Source organism: Rana temporaria, chromosome 5 (genome assembly GCF_905171775.1).
Source record: "Rana temporaria chromosome 5, aRanTem1.1, whole genome shotgun sequence".
In the NCBI taxonomy this organism is placed as follows: domain Eukaryota; kingdom Metazoa; phylum Chordata; class Amphibia; order Anura; family Ranidae; genus Rana; species Rana temporaria.
In genome coordinates, this window is record NC_053493.1 from 287,785,994 (window position 1) to 287,802,806 (window position 16,813).

The following is a 16,813-nucleotide window of genomic DNA, read 5'->3' on the forward strand; positions in this document are numbered from 1 at the left end:
TTACGCAGTGTGCGCCGTATTGTGTGAGCAGAAACTTCAGTACCCACATCTGACAAATCTTTTCTCAGTTCCTCAGCAGTCACAAGGGGACTTTTCTCCACTCTACGCTTCATGTAGCGCACAGCAGTCGAAGTCAGCATCTTCTTTCTGCCACGACCAGGTAGCGTTTCAACAGTGCCCCTTTGCCTTGAATTTGCGAATGATGCTTCCTATGGTGTCTCTTGGTATGTTTAACATCTTTGCAATCTTCTTATAGCCATTGCCCTTCCTGTGAAGAGTAATCACCTCTACTCTTGTCTTCCTGGACCATTCTCTTGACTTCACCATGTTTGTAACCACACCAGTAAATGTCTAGAAGAAGCTGAGTATCACAGTCATTTTAAAGCTGCCTAATTGGTTCTTATTAGGCTTTATTGCTGCTCCCTGATTGAAAACACTTCAATGAACCTCTGTTCTTCAGAGTGGTAGTCTTTAAGGGGTTGAATAATTGTGTAAATGAAGAATTCACAAAATAAACATTTACTACTGTATTACAAAACCAATTGATGTCATTTTAGTTGCATATGGTTCTTTAAGAAGTCCTTTTAGGATTTCATTCTGAATACAATTACAAATGTACACTAAATTCCCTAAAACCCTTTACTGTGTGTGTGTGTGTATGTGTGTGTGTGTGTGTGTGTGTGTGTGTGTGTGTATATATATATGTATGTATGTATATATATATATATGTATGTATATATATATATATATGTATATATATATATATATATATAACAGTAGGAGCTACTGTGATGGTAAAATGGACCCAGGGTATGCACACTTGAGATGTGCAAAACTACAGAACATAGCTGTGGACTGGAGAAGACTGCTTTTGCAGCTTTCTCCAGGTTTTGGTAATCCAGGCTTTGTTCATTACCAGCAGGGTGTGTGTGCTCAGGTGAGCACAGCCCTTTATAATGAGTGTGTGGGAAGACCTCATGGCTCCCAGTTGGAGACAGCTCCTGGAAGAGACAGGAGGTCTCCAGGAATCGGAGAGGCTGTAGGAGACAGCCAGAACGGTGACTGCAAGAGGCAGAGCTGTAGACGCTGAAGGGAAGCGGTCTATGTTGAGGAGTCCGCTGGTCTGGGCAACCAGGATAAAGAGCAGAGGTACTGCTACAGAGAGCCAGAGGTGGACTAGCATTTTCTATTGTATATTTGATGGAGAAGAACCCCTGCGTGGGAAAACGTTTGTTTGGACTTATTTTTGCCTTTTTAATAAAAATGGGCTACCATGCCCTTAACCATAGTTCCTGGCTGGAGTGAATCGCTGAAAAAACGCCCATACCACGAGAGCTAATAACCCCCAACCTTACAATATATATATATGTGTGTGTGTGTGTGTGTGTGTGTATGTGTATGTGTATGTATGTGTATATATATATAATTATTGTGTATATATAAAAAAATGTGATCTCTGAATCTAATATTTACCAGATTCAACCTCTAATAGTATATACAGTATATATCTTCTGTCTGTTCTCAGTGGATTAGAGATTTTGTTCCCTAACCACTAGGGATTATATTTATTTTAAATATATTTTTATATATTTGAAATAAAATGTATACACTTTTTTTTATTTTATTTTTTATATATAACACATTGCTAATAGTATTGGCAACATTTTCATGCGGTGCACCTCTAGCAGACACAGCAGCCTCACCAGTGCCCAGCATATGCAGCCTGCCTGTCCCTGGATCGGCGGCAATCTCTGGGTGTCAGAGTGGATTTGAATTGCCCGGCCCGTAGTAACAATGTCCTGCCTCCTGTGACACATCACACTGATTCAATGTCCTGCCATTGGATCAGTGTGCTGTCTATCACAGGAGATGGGGCATTGTTACTATGGGCCGGTATTCAGTTCAGCTCAGTGACCCATGGAGATGAAGAGGGACAGAGTGGAGGACTGAGTGCACCACGGGGACACTCCTGCAATGGGCATCACCCGGGGTGGACCATTGCCCCCTTTTGGTATCTGCTGTTTTTGTCATTCGGCCGAATGACAAACAGTTTCTGGCCGATTTTAATTTTCAGCAGCTGAAATTTTGGTGCACCACATAGTTGATTATTTATATTTACCACTGCTTTATTTTTCGGAATAAATTGCCTTTATTTTTTATTTTTTTAACTTTAACTAAATTATACACCACCCTTTAAGGTTATTATCCGATTTAATTGAAGCAATAATCGGCGCCCTACAAATCATTCGTTGCAGCCCTAATGTGAACCCAGCCTAACATGGATATTTTTATTTATTTTTTTGCTTAAAATCTTAATCGATGCATAAGGTTTGCATTCATACATGTCAGTTTTTAGGCTCATTTGCCATGACCTTAATGTAAAAGCATGAAACGCTATTTGACATTCGTTGTCTTAAAAGCACATCCTAACACATGTTGCAATCAAAATATACAAATTCTCTTACAACTTTTTTTTTTTTTGGTCTTCACACATTTTGTATTTATCATAGTACATGCAATAAATTGGCTGCAGTCTATCTGTTTTTATATTCTTGATTTTGTTTCCCTTAGGAAATACGATTTAAGTCACCTGTGTTGCCCAATAAGATAGCAAAAAATACAGAGAATAAAAACAGGAACAGATACAGAGATGTAAACCCATGTAAGTACACTTTTGATATGTATAAACTTTTGCATTTTTAGTGTGTGTGTGTGTGTGTGTGTGTGTGTGTGTGTTTTTTATTTTTTTACGTAGAACCTAACATTGAACTACTTCTCTTTGAACATGTTTGATAGATTTATACACTGCATTCATAAAGTATTCAGATCTTTCACGTCTCCCCCCCCCCCCCTTTTTTTTTTTTTTCTTTTATGTTGCAGCCTGATGCTACAGTTGTTAAAATGCATTTGTTTTCCTTATTATACTCAGTACTCCAAGTGAAACCAGAATGTTAGAAATGTTTGCAAATATATGTAAAAGGAAAAACTGAAATATCACTTTGGCATAAGGATTCAGACCCTTTGCAACACTGAAATGTTTTTTAATTGTGTGTATATATATGTGTGTGTGTGTGTGTGTGTATATGTATATGTGTGTGTATGTGTGTGTGTGTGTGTGTGTGTATATATATATATATATATATATATATATATATATATATATATATATACACACACACACATACATATGCATACCTACCACCCCCATATATTGGGATATAGAAGTCCACACAAAACCATCGACATGTAGGTTATAACCCTACCTCCTTTTTGACTATCATCAAGTGTTCCCATCTACCAACTATAAAAGCATATGTAGCGGCCTGCTACTTTCTACCTGGCGCTGCTTTAAATTTAGAGGGTAGTCTGAGAGTTGGTTGGCTCAGACTGTATGTTTTTCACAAAATTTGGGCCTCTGTTCCAGCCATGGCTGTACTGTGAGTGACCACTATTGTTGTCTGGGGTGTCGTTATAACTCCCAGGCCAAGGGTGGCAGCAGTCAGGTCAATGTGTTTTTGGGTGTTCCCCTCCAGCAGCCAATCAGAAGGAGTTAAAATATGTGGGAGATGGGTGCGCTATCACTAATCATACAGATTTGGATCTATAAAATAAACAAATATATATATCACTGAAATACCTTTCGATACTAGATGATCTAGTAAAAAAAGTCTGTGAGTACTGAGCTATGTGATGGTAATGATTGCTCTGATTGCTGGACCAAACAAATGGTGCAAACTGAGCTCATATGAACCAGTCCAATTAGTGCTTAAACCAAAAAATAGTAAAATAAAGAAGAGTCCTCATAAGTAGTCCTCAAATGTGAAGAAAATTGTGTGCTTCCAAACAAATATGATGATGTTCCACCTTCACCAGTTAGACAATCACCCGATGTGAGTAAATGAGATGGCTCCTTACCAGATAAATGTGCCCCTTAGTTTGATACCAAAGAAGGGGACATTTAAAGCTTTTGACAGGATCACCTGTGCAGTTAAATGCGTCCTGGCAGTGATTGTTGTTGCAGTCATGGATAGCCCGATAAATGCATGTAAAATAGAACGGTGCCAAACATGGCGTAATACGTTTATTTTGAAGTTAAAAAATATAAACAGAGGGAGCCAAGTGGCCGCCTACCATATGTGGTGCCTTGAACCCGGCACTGAGGCTTGGTCACGTTGGAACAAGTGTCGAAACCTGGGCGCTGTGTACCGCTCTCGTCTTTAGAGCGTGCGTTTCACCTCGGCGGTGATGAGAGCCAGTGTTGCAGGAAGTGACGAAAGTTGCGTGCGTGGTTGGGTGCTGCCCCGACGTACGTTTCGTTGTGAACGTCCTCAGGAGGCGTCACGCAAGAGGCTGGTATCTCAGGAGAGGCCTTGAACTTCATCGAAGGACGCACTATTACTGAGAGGCTGAGTGATGGTCGCCTGTCAGTTCTGAGTTCACAAGAAGTTATTCAAGAGAGATCCGGGTACTTAATCCTGTGCTGAGAGGATTCTGGACCGACTATATCTCTATCTTTGGGAAGGTCTGTGGCAGAGACTTTACTAAAGTTTCAGTGTGACACCCTGGCTGCTAGGTTAGTAAGAGAGGCCTATCCAGGTGCACAATACCCACTCTGGCTAGAGTGGCCACAAAAGCTGCCTTGCTGGAAGCACGAGTGTTTCTGAAACAAAAGTTGAACCTATTGCCCTTCCACCTCCAACTACTACTTTTATTCTTTTACCACGTTGGGTAAATAAAGCAAAGAAAAAAGTCTAAAGTGTGGACATTGAAGTTTTTCTCAACTCTCATTTGATACCCTGGACGGCAAGGAAATAGAGGTAACATGCCGCCCAAAACAAACCAGCAGCTCCTTTGGGAAAGTGCTAATGTATATTCAAAAGCCATCAAAAAAAGTAAACCCTTTCACAAGCATCCCTCCTAGTCAAAACTACTTGTAAGAGCTATAGAAAACCCCACCCAACAGTTGATGATTCCGCCAGTTAACCTTGCAAAACCTTTTCAAATTTGCCCTGGCATCCCCAGGTTGCAAAAGTAGTGATTTATCAACGGTGCCCCTCCAAAATGCTAGTGATGGTGCCGCTTATCCTTGTTTTTTGGTAAAAAAAAAAAAAAAAAAAAAAAGAATTGATATCTAAAATAAGATGATGGATAAAAACGTAATTTGTGCCCATTTTGGCACCAAGTCCTCAGCTAACCCCAGACTGCAGACTGGGATGGTTAAAGGGACTGGTATCGATAAAAGCTCCTGCAAAGTGCATGGAACCTCTGACCAAAAAGTTTGTACTTCCGTACAATTCCAAAAGTTAAAAGTTGTGGTCAAAGTCAGCTGGTGAGGCCATACATCTCCAGCATTCCGCAGAAGTGGACTCATAAATAGAATTTATTATACTCTTGCTAGGCTAGCCTCTATGTACCAATTTAAATTGGATGAGGCAATCTCAACCCGACACCAGTGCCTTAAAGGAGTTGTAAAGGAAAAATTTGTTTTTGCTGAAATGACTGTTAACAGGGTATATCTAAAAATAGATAAATAGATAAAAATAGATCCTATAATGTACCTGTAGTTTCTAGTTTCGTTTTTGCATCTAGTTTTTTTTTGCATGTTATCCTGCCTCTGTGCTATACAGAGCCATAGAGCAGTGATAGTTTGGAAAATGAAACTAGAAACTCCCAGTACTGTGGTTATCAGGAAAAAGACAACCAGGAATTGTCCAGAACAGCGAAGAATTACAGCAACATCAGAGCAAAAACGAACAATGAGGACATGAAACCAGGACTGCAGTAAGGTAAAGGAAGCTAAAAAATTTTTTTTTCCTTTAGTGACCCTTTAAATGGAATCTCTTCACACTGAAGTCTGCTACTTCATTTAGCGTGCCTTTTTGAGATGCACTGCTGACAAGGAGAGTAAATGATTCTCTGCCCACTCCAGGATTTCTGTTGACAGCAATAGAAGAGCCTTGCTCCTTGTGCCCCCCTGTTCAGGTATGCCACAGTAATGGCATTGTTTGAATCTGCACATGGGACCCCTGGAGGTTTGGAGAGAGGGCAGCCTATGCTAGGGCGACTGTGTTTAGCTCCCTCCTTTTTGAGGACCTGATTACCAGCAATACAGACCCGATCACAGATGTGAAGATAAGGGGCAATTTGGGAAACGGCGATTTACAAGTCAATAAGCTTCAGTATAAATCACACAAATGGGTAACATAAGGGGAATACAAAGACATTGAATTTCAAAAAGAGCAAACTTCCCCAAGCTACAAACTTTGCTAGAAGATATGAATTGGGATGAAATCTTAGGAACAAAGAACATGGAGGAGAGATGGGTTTGCTTTAGGAGCATATTAAATGAGGGAATTAGCCAGTGCATCCTATTGTGAAATACATTTTAAAAGGACGAACAAAAATCTTGAATGGCTTAACTCCAATGTTAAAATGCATATAAAAGCAAAGGAGAAGGCTTTCAAAAAATACAAGGCTCATCAGCATTTAGACTTTTTACAAAGTCATGTAAGGGTGCAATTAGAGTGGCTAAGATAGAACAAGAAAGACACATAGTGGAGAAGAGCAAAAAAAGGCATACCATATTGGTCCCATAAAAAGAATGAGGAAGGATATTTGGTTACAAAGGAAGGAAGATGACGAAGGTATTGCATTTTTTGTTCACCTCAGTCTTCACGAGGGGATCGGGGGGGGCTTCCGTAACCAAAACTGCAGTGTTTATCCTCATGACACATCACAGGAAGCGCCCTCATGGCTAACGGAGGACAGAATTGGAAATAGACTTGGGAAACTTAACATTTATAAATCACCGGGACCAGATGGTTTGCACCCAAGGGTCCTTGGGGAACTCTGTCAAGTAATTGCCAGACCGTTGTTCCTAATTTTTACTGACAGTCTACTGAAGCCTCATCTGCAATCCCCATGTGCTGGTAAAGCACCGCTAAGACCCTAATGTTATAGGGCATTTTTGCAGTGCCTCAGTGTGAAAGGGTAAGGCGTTTTTACAGCGCTTTAACTTAATTTTAATGGAGAGGGGCGTTTTTGGAGCATTTTTTTTTTCAGCGCCCAAAAGCTGCTCCAAAGATGCTACTTGCAGGCCTCGTGTGAAAGGGTCCATTGAGATGCATGGAGAACGTTTTAGTAGCGGTATTTTTAACGCTAAAACGCTGTAAAAACTCTTCAGTGTGAAAGGGGTCTAATAGTATGAATGCTTTTGGAGGGCATAGGGGACTATATATACAAGATTTTAGCAATGAAAAAACGGGATTGGCAGTAATCCGCATGGTTTGAGGAAGAATGATTCTTGCCAAACCAATCTAATATTCTATGATGTGATGAGCTGCCCTCTAGATAAAGGAAGGCCTGTAGACGTAGTGTATCTGGACTAGAGGTCGACCGATATATCGGCCGATATTCGCCCATTTTGGAGAAATCGGCATCGGCCGATTACTAATCAAATGTGACCATTATTATTGTTATTGTTATATATATATATATATATATATATATATATATATATATATATATATATATATATATATATATATATATATATATATATATATATATATATATATATATATATATATATATATATATATATATATATATATATATATATATATATATATATATTTTTTGTAAAGTCTTTTATTTGTGAATGGCAAAGTCGTACAACACACAGTGTCAAAAGCATTTGCAGCAGACGGTAAGCCATTTATTATTCAACATAGCATAAAATCAAATTGGACATTGAAAACAGTGCATTTGATGCACTGCTGTGAACGTTTGGAGTAGGAGTATTAGTTGTAGGGCCATAGTTCAAAGTGAAATAACCTGTAATGTTTTTTAAAGCAATGGCCAATGAGAATTTGGATGCCAAAGTTCACGAGTGTGCACAATTTTAAGGCTCTGTATGTGGTATCGATTTGCGTAACGGAGCCTTTTTTTTTTTTTTTGTGCCAAGAAATTGTGCCCCTTTCACACTCGTCCTGCGACCTTGATATGTGACTTTGCACTCCCAATTCGCACCGTTCATATCTGTGCGACTTCAAAGTAGTCCCTGCACTACGTTGGTCCAACTTTGATGCGACTTAAAGCGGTGGTTCACCCTAAAAACGACTTTCCCCTATTACACTGCCCCCCCACATTACAATACGATTATGCCTTTAATTTTTTTTTTTTGCTGCTGTACATACCTGGGTACAGCTATTCACCCGTGTCCTCCGGGTTGCGAGTCCCGCGGGAGTGGGCGTTCCTAACATGGCGGTGATTGACGTTTTGACTAAAAAATGAGCTCCCCCGTCGCGTAAGCCGCGTCACGACTGGCGAAAGGAGCCGAACGGCGATGCGCATGCGCAGTATAGCGCCGACTCGCCGTTCGGCTCCTTCCGCCAATCGTGACGCTGCTTACGCGACGGAGGGAGCTCGTTTTTTAGTCAAAACGTCAATCACCGCCATGTTAGGAACGCCCACTCCCGCGGGACTCGCAACCCGGAGGACACGGGTGAATAGCTGTACCCAGGTATGTACAGCAGCAAAAAAAAAAATTAAAGGCATAATCGTATTGTAATGTGGGGGGGCAGTGTAATAGTGGAAAGTCGTTTTTAGGGTGAACCACCGCTTTAAGGTTCATAGAAATCAACATAACACAGGCATTGCTTTCTGGTCGCACAAGTGTAAAAGGGATCCTATATTGTATTTGCACTTAAATTTATCATTAAAATATGATTATATATTAAAATATCCATTTGATAAACAGGTGTGCAATGATCATGTGGCACAAAAATATAGATTTGTTTGAAAGCTTGGGGTTTCCAGCAAAAATGTTAGTGTGCGAATATTTCAAAAAATTGCCTAGGTAACGCAGCAGAATATGGAGTGACTGTCAATAACACGATGAACCTTGCAAGTTCTTAAACATCCATTTTCCTTGTGCCTCCTCCAAGTAATTTTGATGCAAACCTTTGTCAAGCCTGTGGACATTCAAGTACTGACATATTCTGTGTTGTAAGCTGTTGGGAAATAGACTGCGTCCTGACTTCAGTCTGTTATGAATGAGTGCTTGTTCTAAAGCACGTTTACTGCTTGTTAAAAATACTTCAAATTCTATAGCTGCTACACAGGTGTGATTTTAGAAATTATTGGCTAGACTTGCACTTGAAAAAAGCAAAGCTTGGCATGTAGAATAAATCTGACTCATGCAAGGGTTCTTTTTATTTTTCTGGTGATCACCATTTGTTTGGTGCTTTTTTTATTCTTATTGCACTTCTTTGGGAGATATTTGTTATGCCAGTTATTCACTCAACTTTCTTTTCTAAGAAAACAGTGGTCACGGTGCACTAAGAATGACAACATGACTTCTTGTAAAAACCACAGTATTTCAAACACAAATTTTTGCTCCCTTTCAGTATTCAGCAAGATAACATATTTTAAGAAGCTCTTTATATTTTTTTTATTTTTTTTTTCACTCAATTTTTTTCACCCAATCTTTTAGGAAATGGATTTTGTTTCTAACCATGTAATGACACTGGTAGACTTTTTTTTTTTATTATTTCTGGCACATCACATTTATAATCAGACATTCAGGGATCCTCAAACTACGGCCCTCCAGCTGTTGCGGAACTACACATCCCATGAGCCATTGTAAAACTCTGACATTCAGACATGACTAGGCATGATGGAAATTGTAGTTCATGAAGACCCATGATGTACATCACGTATGAACCCTGGAATGCTTGAGTAAGTTATAAGAATAGTCCAGCAAAACTGTTAAGGATGGCACATTCTACAAACTTTGAAAACCATGCTTTCTGTTTTGTAATGCTCAGTCCTCTTGTAACGCTTCCCTACTGTAAGAGCTTGTTTACACTAGTGGTTTGGTAGGGCGGGGGGGGGGGGGAGATCTTAAAACCCTGCAGTTGAGATGCGTTTTTACCACCTCTTAACCTCTACCCTTTTTAGCCGGAAAGACTGCGGCCATGGGATGTACACATACCCCCCGGCAGGAGCTATATCCCGTTACATTTGATGGGCACTACGAATGCAACCCATTTGAGTGAAATGAGCCCACACTGCAACTGCCGCATACACCACAATACTTTTTTTCACCCAGTTCTCCTCTGAGTCATTCAGATGGGCCTGTACATGAGATTTCTTGAGCAGGGGGCTGCAGGATTTCAGTCCTTCACGGTGTAGTGTGTTATCAATTGTTTTCTTGGTGATTATGGACCCAGCTGCCTTGAGATCATTGATGAGATTCTCCTGTGTAGTTCTGGGCTTGTTCCTCAAGAAACTCCACAAGGTAAAATCTTGCATGGAGCCCAAGACTCCGCACCCCTGGCTCTAGAAAGAAATCCCAAATGGAATCCATGCGTCTGGTGCCCCGCTTGTAGATTAGGGGGCCGGATGCATGGGTAGGGGGCTGACACTGGTTTGTAAGGCAATTAAGCTCATACCTTGTTATATTGTGTAGTTAGTAATGTAGCTGTGTACATTAAGACATGAATCACGCGTGCATGCATTCATTTTGGATTGGACCCCAACAAACCCTACAGCAGTGCTATGCTGCCTTTCTTATTTTACGTGTTGGGTGTGGTGTACTGTGATTGAGCCTTAAAGCGGGAGTTCACCCGAAAAACAATTTTTAACATTAGATTGAGGCTCATTTTGTCAAGGGGAACCGGTGTTTTTTTTTTTTTTTTTTTTAATCGAAGCAGTACTTACCGTTTTAGAGAGATCTTCTCCGCCGCTTCTGGGTATGGTCTTCGGGACTGGGCGTTCCTATTTGATTGACAGGCTTCCGACGGTCGCATACATCTCGTCACGAGTAGCCGAAAGAAGCCGAACGTCGGTCTATACGGCGCCTGCGCACCGACATTCGGCTACTTTCGGAAAATCGTGACGCGATGTATGCGACCGACGGAAGCCTATCAATCAAATAGGAATGCCCAGTCCTGCAGCCCATACCCGAAAGCGGCGGAGAACATCGCTCTCTAAAACGGTAAGTACTGCTTCGATTTTAAAAAAACTACCCGATTCCCCTTGACAAAATAAGCATCAATCTAATGTTAAAAATTACGTTTTCGGGTATTGTATTGTAGTTTTGAAAAATATGTTTAGCCGTAAATTTCTCATTTGCCAAGAGCTGCATTTATACTTGCCTCTTCTGTGGCATTTGTAGAGCCTGCCAAATTATCATAAAAACCACAGTTAGAATTACAAGTTATGGTCTTTCCAGATGTCTCCTAGCACAGCTACCTGAGAGATGATTTGCTCCACTTGCTACAAGAAACACAAACCAAAAAGATTAAAAGCTTCTCCCAACTCCTTGATCTCGGTTTCATAAAAGTAAGCACCGTCACCCAAGAGCCATCACCAATGTGGACGTGAGAAATGGCGATCAACCACCCAAACTATAATGCAGATACTATGGGTGTATATATAGAAGCCGTCTTCAAAGAGTCTCGAAAATAACTTTACCCTGAAGTATACCTGTGGATTTCCCTAATCATCTTCTGACAAGACACTTAGCTGGTCAAAAACAGTCTGTAAAACCTTCAACCAAAGGTCAAATCTTGGCTGGTTAACAATACCAAAGGAGTTTGTAGACCAAACCCTAGTTTTTGAGAGCACTTTCCAAGAAACTCCTGCACTTGCTGCCCATGAAGCAGCCAAAGATCTTCTGGAATGCGCCTTTTATCATAGCTGAAGTGGATAATATGTGCAAAGAGTTGATTCTATAATTCATCTGGGTATGGAGCCTTATATCAGGGTTTGACAAATTTGCTTGGAATCTAGAAGCCAGCTAAAAGTTAGGAGCCAGAAAACGCGCCCGTCCCGCCGAGCTTGTGCGCAGAAGCGAACACATACGTGAGTAGCGCCCACATATGTAAACGGTATTCAAACCACACATGTGAGGTTTCGCTGTGATCGTTGGAGTGAGAGCAATAATTCTAGCTCTAGACCTCCTCTGTAACTCAAAACATGCAACTTGTAGAATTTTTTTAAACATCGCCTATGGAGATTTTAAAGGGTAAAAGTTTGTCGGCATTCCACGAGCGGACGCAATTTTGAAGCGTGACATGTTGGGTATCAATTTACTCGGCGTAACATTATCTTTCGCAATATAAAAAAATAATTGGTTTAACTTTACTGATGTGTGTTTTTTTTTTTTTTTCGACAAAAAAAGTGCGCTTGTAAGACTGCTGGTGTGACAAAGTATTGCAACGATCGCTATTTTATTCTCTAGGGCAGGGTGTCAAACTGGCGGCCCTCCAGCTGTTGCAAAACTACAAGTCCCATGAGGCATTGCAAGGCTAACGGTTACAAGCATGACTCACAGGCAGAGGCATAATGGGACTTGTAGTTTCGGAACAGCTGGAGGGCCGCCAGTTTGACACCCCTGCTCTAGGGTGTTGGAATAAGAAAATATACATAATGTTTGGGGGTTCTAATTGGAGGGAATGAGATGGCAGTGAAAACAGTAAAAAAACACACATTGGAACTGCTGTTTTACTTGTAATGCCAACGGCCACCACCAGATTGCGGCAGGTCACAGAAGGCAGCTTGGGCCTTCACAAGGCCGCGGCTTCAATTACCGGGCGTCGCGATCGCGTGGAGGTGCACGGAGACACAGGAGATCCTGTGCCTCCGTGCGATCGTGCGGCGGGCCCATTTTTTTTCCTAAATGGGTTCATTTTAAGCTAGTGCATTGTTGGTTCACTTACCTTTTTTCCTTCGATTTCCCTCTAACTGTTTTTTTTTGTCTGAATTTCTTACTCACTGTTCCTATGGCTATAGTAATTTTAGCTGATAAGAATTATAAATGGTTTGAGGCTTTAGCTACCCTGCCACCCAAGAGTGCATGCTTTGCGGACTTTGCTAGGTTAATCTGTGTGTGTGTGTGTGTATGTGTGTGTGTTGTAGACCCTGATCCAAAATCTCCAGACCTTGGGACATGTCCACCATATATGTTGTTCCCACCTGACCGCATCCCCAAAAGCACCCCGGGGTGGATCCGGGCACATAAGAGGCCAGTACCATATACCATCTTAATAAAACCTTATAGTTGGCATCTATAATGGAGATATTGGTGAACGATCGAAAAGCTGACTTTGTTATTGAGTGCCACTCCTCAAGATCTAGGGTTTCTTGAAAATCTTGTTCCCATTGTGTCATGTAGTTCAGTTTCTTTGAGCTATATGTCAGAATCGTATGTATGGCCCCTGAGTTTGTCATATTGTCTGCACAAGATTTTACAAATGTTATTCTTATCTTAGAGCTGCACGATTAATCGTCAATCGTTATCGCAATCTTTTTCCCTTTGCAATTCTTGACACAGGGTTTCAAGATCTTTGACATGAAAATAATTTTCTCTGCACTTTGGTATGTAAAGAATTTCCTGTCTTCTCTCAGCCAAAAGTCCAAGTCTGGGCAGCCTGCCAAGTTCTGAAAACTTTCTTTATCAGTGGAAAGTTAAGTCTAAATATTGTATCGCATCAAAGGAATAAACTTCTGTATGTAAATTAGGAACGTTTAACCACGTAAACACCAAACCTTTTTCTGACAGCTCTTTTCAAGTTAAAATCATTATTTATTTTTTTTGCTAGAAAATTACTTAGAACCCCCAAACATTATATATTTTTTTTTAGTAGAGCGCCTAGAGAATAAAACGGCGGTTGCTGCAATATTTTATGTTGCACTGTATTCGCGCAGCAGTCTTTTTAAATGTAATTTTTTTGGAAAAAATTTCTTTAATGAATTAAAAAAAACTAGCCAGTAAAGTTAGCCCATTTTTTTTTTTTTTGGTTAAATGTAAAAGATTTTACGCCGTGAGAGAATCGTGATCTTCATTCTAAGCAAAAAAAATCTTGATTCTCATTTTGGCCAGAATCGTGCAGCTCTAACTTATCTGCTCTGTTTCAGTGGATTTGCATGGAGCAGCCCGGATACTTCTCTTCTTGGGTCCCTCTTCTATGCTCCTGGGCCCTCTCCTCTGTTATGTGCCCCTACAGTAAGCGGCTTGCTATGAGGGCATCCGAGCTGAGTCAGACACGGGGCTGTAGTCTGCCTTGCCCCCCTCTCTCCTGATCTTGCTGTTATTTTATTGACAGCCGGGAGAGCCAATGATGCCAATGCTGTGTCTTGGCCAATCAGGAAGGAGAGTCTTGGACGTCCGATACACTCGTGGAGATCACTGGACTGAGATGGGGCTCGGGTAAGTATTAGGGGGGCTGCTGCACACACTTTTTTTTTTTGTTATCTTAATGTATTAGGATAAATAAACTTCTGGCTTTACAACCCCTTTAAGAGTAAGAATAGGTACTTTTTTGACATGCTGTTTTTAAGTTTTGGCTTCTGTAATATGCCGTGCTTTCAGTAAAAAGAATAACTGTGTGCTTGAAAGATTTCTCTTGGAAATCCTTTGGGTCCTGTCCTAGAATTATTTGTTTAGCAAGTCAATTTTATTTATCAAGAGATGGTTTTATATGGAGCTTACTGTAAACCCATTGAAAATAGCTGATGAGTGAATCATAAGTGTCTCTGTGATATTCCAGTAAGAAATGAATCTGTGTGCGTTGTAAGTCAATAAACAATTTGGCCAATGCGAATGAAGGAATAATCGTACTGCCACAATTCCATGTGTGTTTAATGTTCTATACTCCTTGTCTTTCTGCTTGATTTAACATTAATGATCTGGTGGTTTCCAGTCTGTAGTAGTTCAAAGGTAAATATCTTTAAAGGGTAACGCCACTTTCATGATGGGGGGGAGAGAAATATAACAGATACAATTGCGAAAACAAGTCAAATGACTGTTATTAAAGTGGTTGTAAACCCACTGTTAACACTTGCACCTACAGGTAAGCCTAGATTAAGGCTTGCCTGTAGGTGCAAGAAATATAAAAGAAATATAACGGGCAACGATGTCTACAGCGCATGCGCGCCGTAGAGGACGGCGCAGGCGCATTGAGCGGTGCCGTTTTTGTGAATGCCATGAACGGTCCCGCGCGCATGCGTGGGAGTGACATCATCGCCGCTCCGGCCAATCACAGCGCCGGAGCGGTGAAAACAGGAACTAGCGACGAAAGGACATGGTGGCGGTGGACGGGACTGAGGCCGACATCGGGGGCTTCGATCTCAGGTAAGTGACACATAATGAGCTAGTATGCTGTGCATACTGGCTCATTATGCCTTTCTCTTGCAGGTTATTAAAAAAAAAAAAAAAATCCGAGGGTTTACTTCCTCTTTAAGAATTACTTTTCCTTTCCAGTCTCCATTCACGCCTGAGCGTTTTCAGCTCAAAACACCTGAAAAACGCCAAGCAATTAAAATCTCATTAATTTCAGTGGCACCTGTTCACATCTGAGCGTTTTTATCACCTGAAGCAAAACGCCTGAAAAACTCCTTAAAGCGGGGGTTCACCCTTAGAGGGCACTTTTTCCCCATAGCTGGATGCTCGTTTTCTCTAGGGGAACCATTTACGAGATGCATCCCCTCCGTCGCTTCCGGGTATGGGCTGCGGGAATGGGCGTTCCTTCTTGATTGACAGTCTTCCGAGAGGCTTCCGACGGTCGCATCCATCGCGTCACGATTTTCCGAAAGAAGCCGAGCGTCGGTGCGCAGTATAGAGCCGCACCGACGTTCGGCTTCTTTCGGCTACGAGTGACGCGATGGATGCGACCGTCGGAAGCCTGTCAATCAAGAAGGAACGCCCGCTCCCGAAGACCCATACCCGGAAGCGACGGAAGAAGATGCAGCTCGAAAACGGGTAAGTACTGCTCATATTTTAATACAAATAGCCAATTCCCCTAGACCGAACGAGCAGGAATCTAAGGGGAGAACAAAAAAATTTTAATAAATGGGTGAACTCCCGCTTTAAAGGGTCACTAAAGGATTTTTTTTTTTTTTTTTTTTTTAAATAAAAGATCAGAAGGAGGCAGGATTGACCAATATTTTTATGTGTAATTGTTGATTATTGTGATTTATGTGTATGTTATGTAGTGTTTATTTTAATTGTGGAATCTTTTTGTAAGCTTACTGATAATGTAATGTAAATTATATCTGTTTTTAAAAGAAAATTATAAAAACAAATCAAACAGATTCTTCCCGACAGTTTACCATTCTGCGTACAGGGAGGCAAAATCGAGAGGGGTCTCTACTGTATACTGATTTCGGCAAAACTACTGTGGTCTCTCACCGCGGTTATGACTGACCTGATGGGCAGATTTTTATTCCTCAAGGGCCTAATAGATGGCGTTAAGGTTACCATTGCTAACCTGTATGCCCGAACAGCCAACAAGACCGTTTCATCACACCTGATTATCCTCCGGAAATTCTCGGAGGGGCAACTTATTGTCGGGGGAGATTAAAACATCCCCCTAATCCCGGCTAAAGACACCTCTACAGGTCGCTCTTCCACCTCTCGAGGCCTGCGAAAGGCCATTAACACCTGGCCTCTTTTCCACCTCGGCGAGCGGGACTACACATTCTATTCCTGCCCCCACAACGTATATTCGCGCATAGGCGATTTCTTTATTCCTCACGCTCAACTCCAAGCGGTTAAAAGCACCTCAGTAGGGTCCATCACTTGGTCGGACCATGCCCCGGTCACACTGAGATATGCAGTGACTGAAAGAAAGCCATGGAGGCTGAAAGAGAGTCTTCTTCAAGACCCCCGAGGTGCTAGCTGACGTGACAAAGGATATATCTGACTACTTTCACACCAATACTGACGCTAGCGGTGATGCGGGTTTAATATGGGAGGCCCACAAGGCGGTAATCCGGGGGGTCCTTATAAAACACGGGGCGAGGC

At 41.4% G+C, this 16,813-nt stretch overlaps 1 protein-coding gene across 4 annotated transcripts in view; it reads left to right on the forward strand.

Moving 5' to 3' along the window:
- The window catches only part of PTPN2 (protein tyrosine phosphatase non-receptor type 2), a 93,919-nt gene that overhangs the window by 26,957 nt on the left and 50,149 nt on the right, over positions 1-16,813 (forward strand). For all 4 annotated transcript variants that reach the window (XR_005749485.1, XM_040353928.1, XM_040353926.1 and 1 more), the window contains exon 2: positions 2,572-2,662. Coding sequence is in view for 3 of the 4 variants with exons in the window: in XM_040353928.1 (XP_040209862.1) it covers positions 2,572-2,662 (91 nt within the window). In the remaining variant the exon portion in view is untranslated. The remainder of the gene's footprint in view (positions 1-2,571; positions 2,663-16,813) is intronic.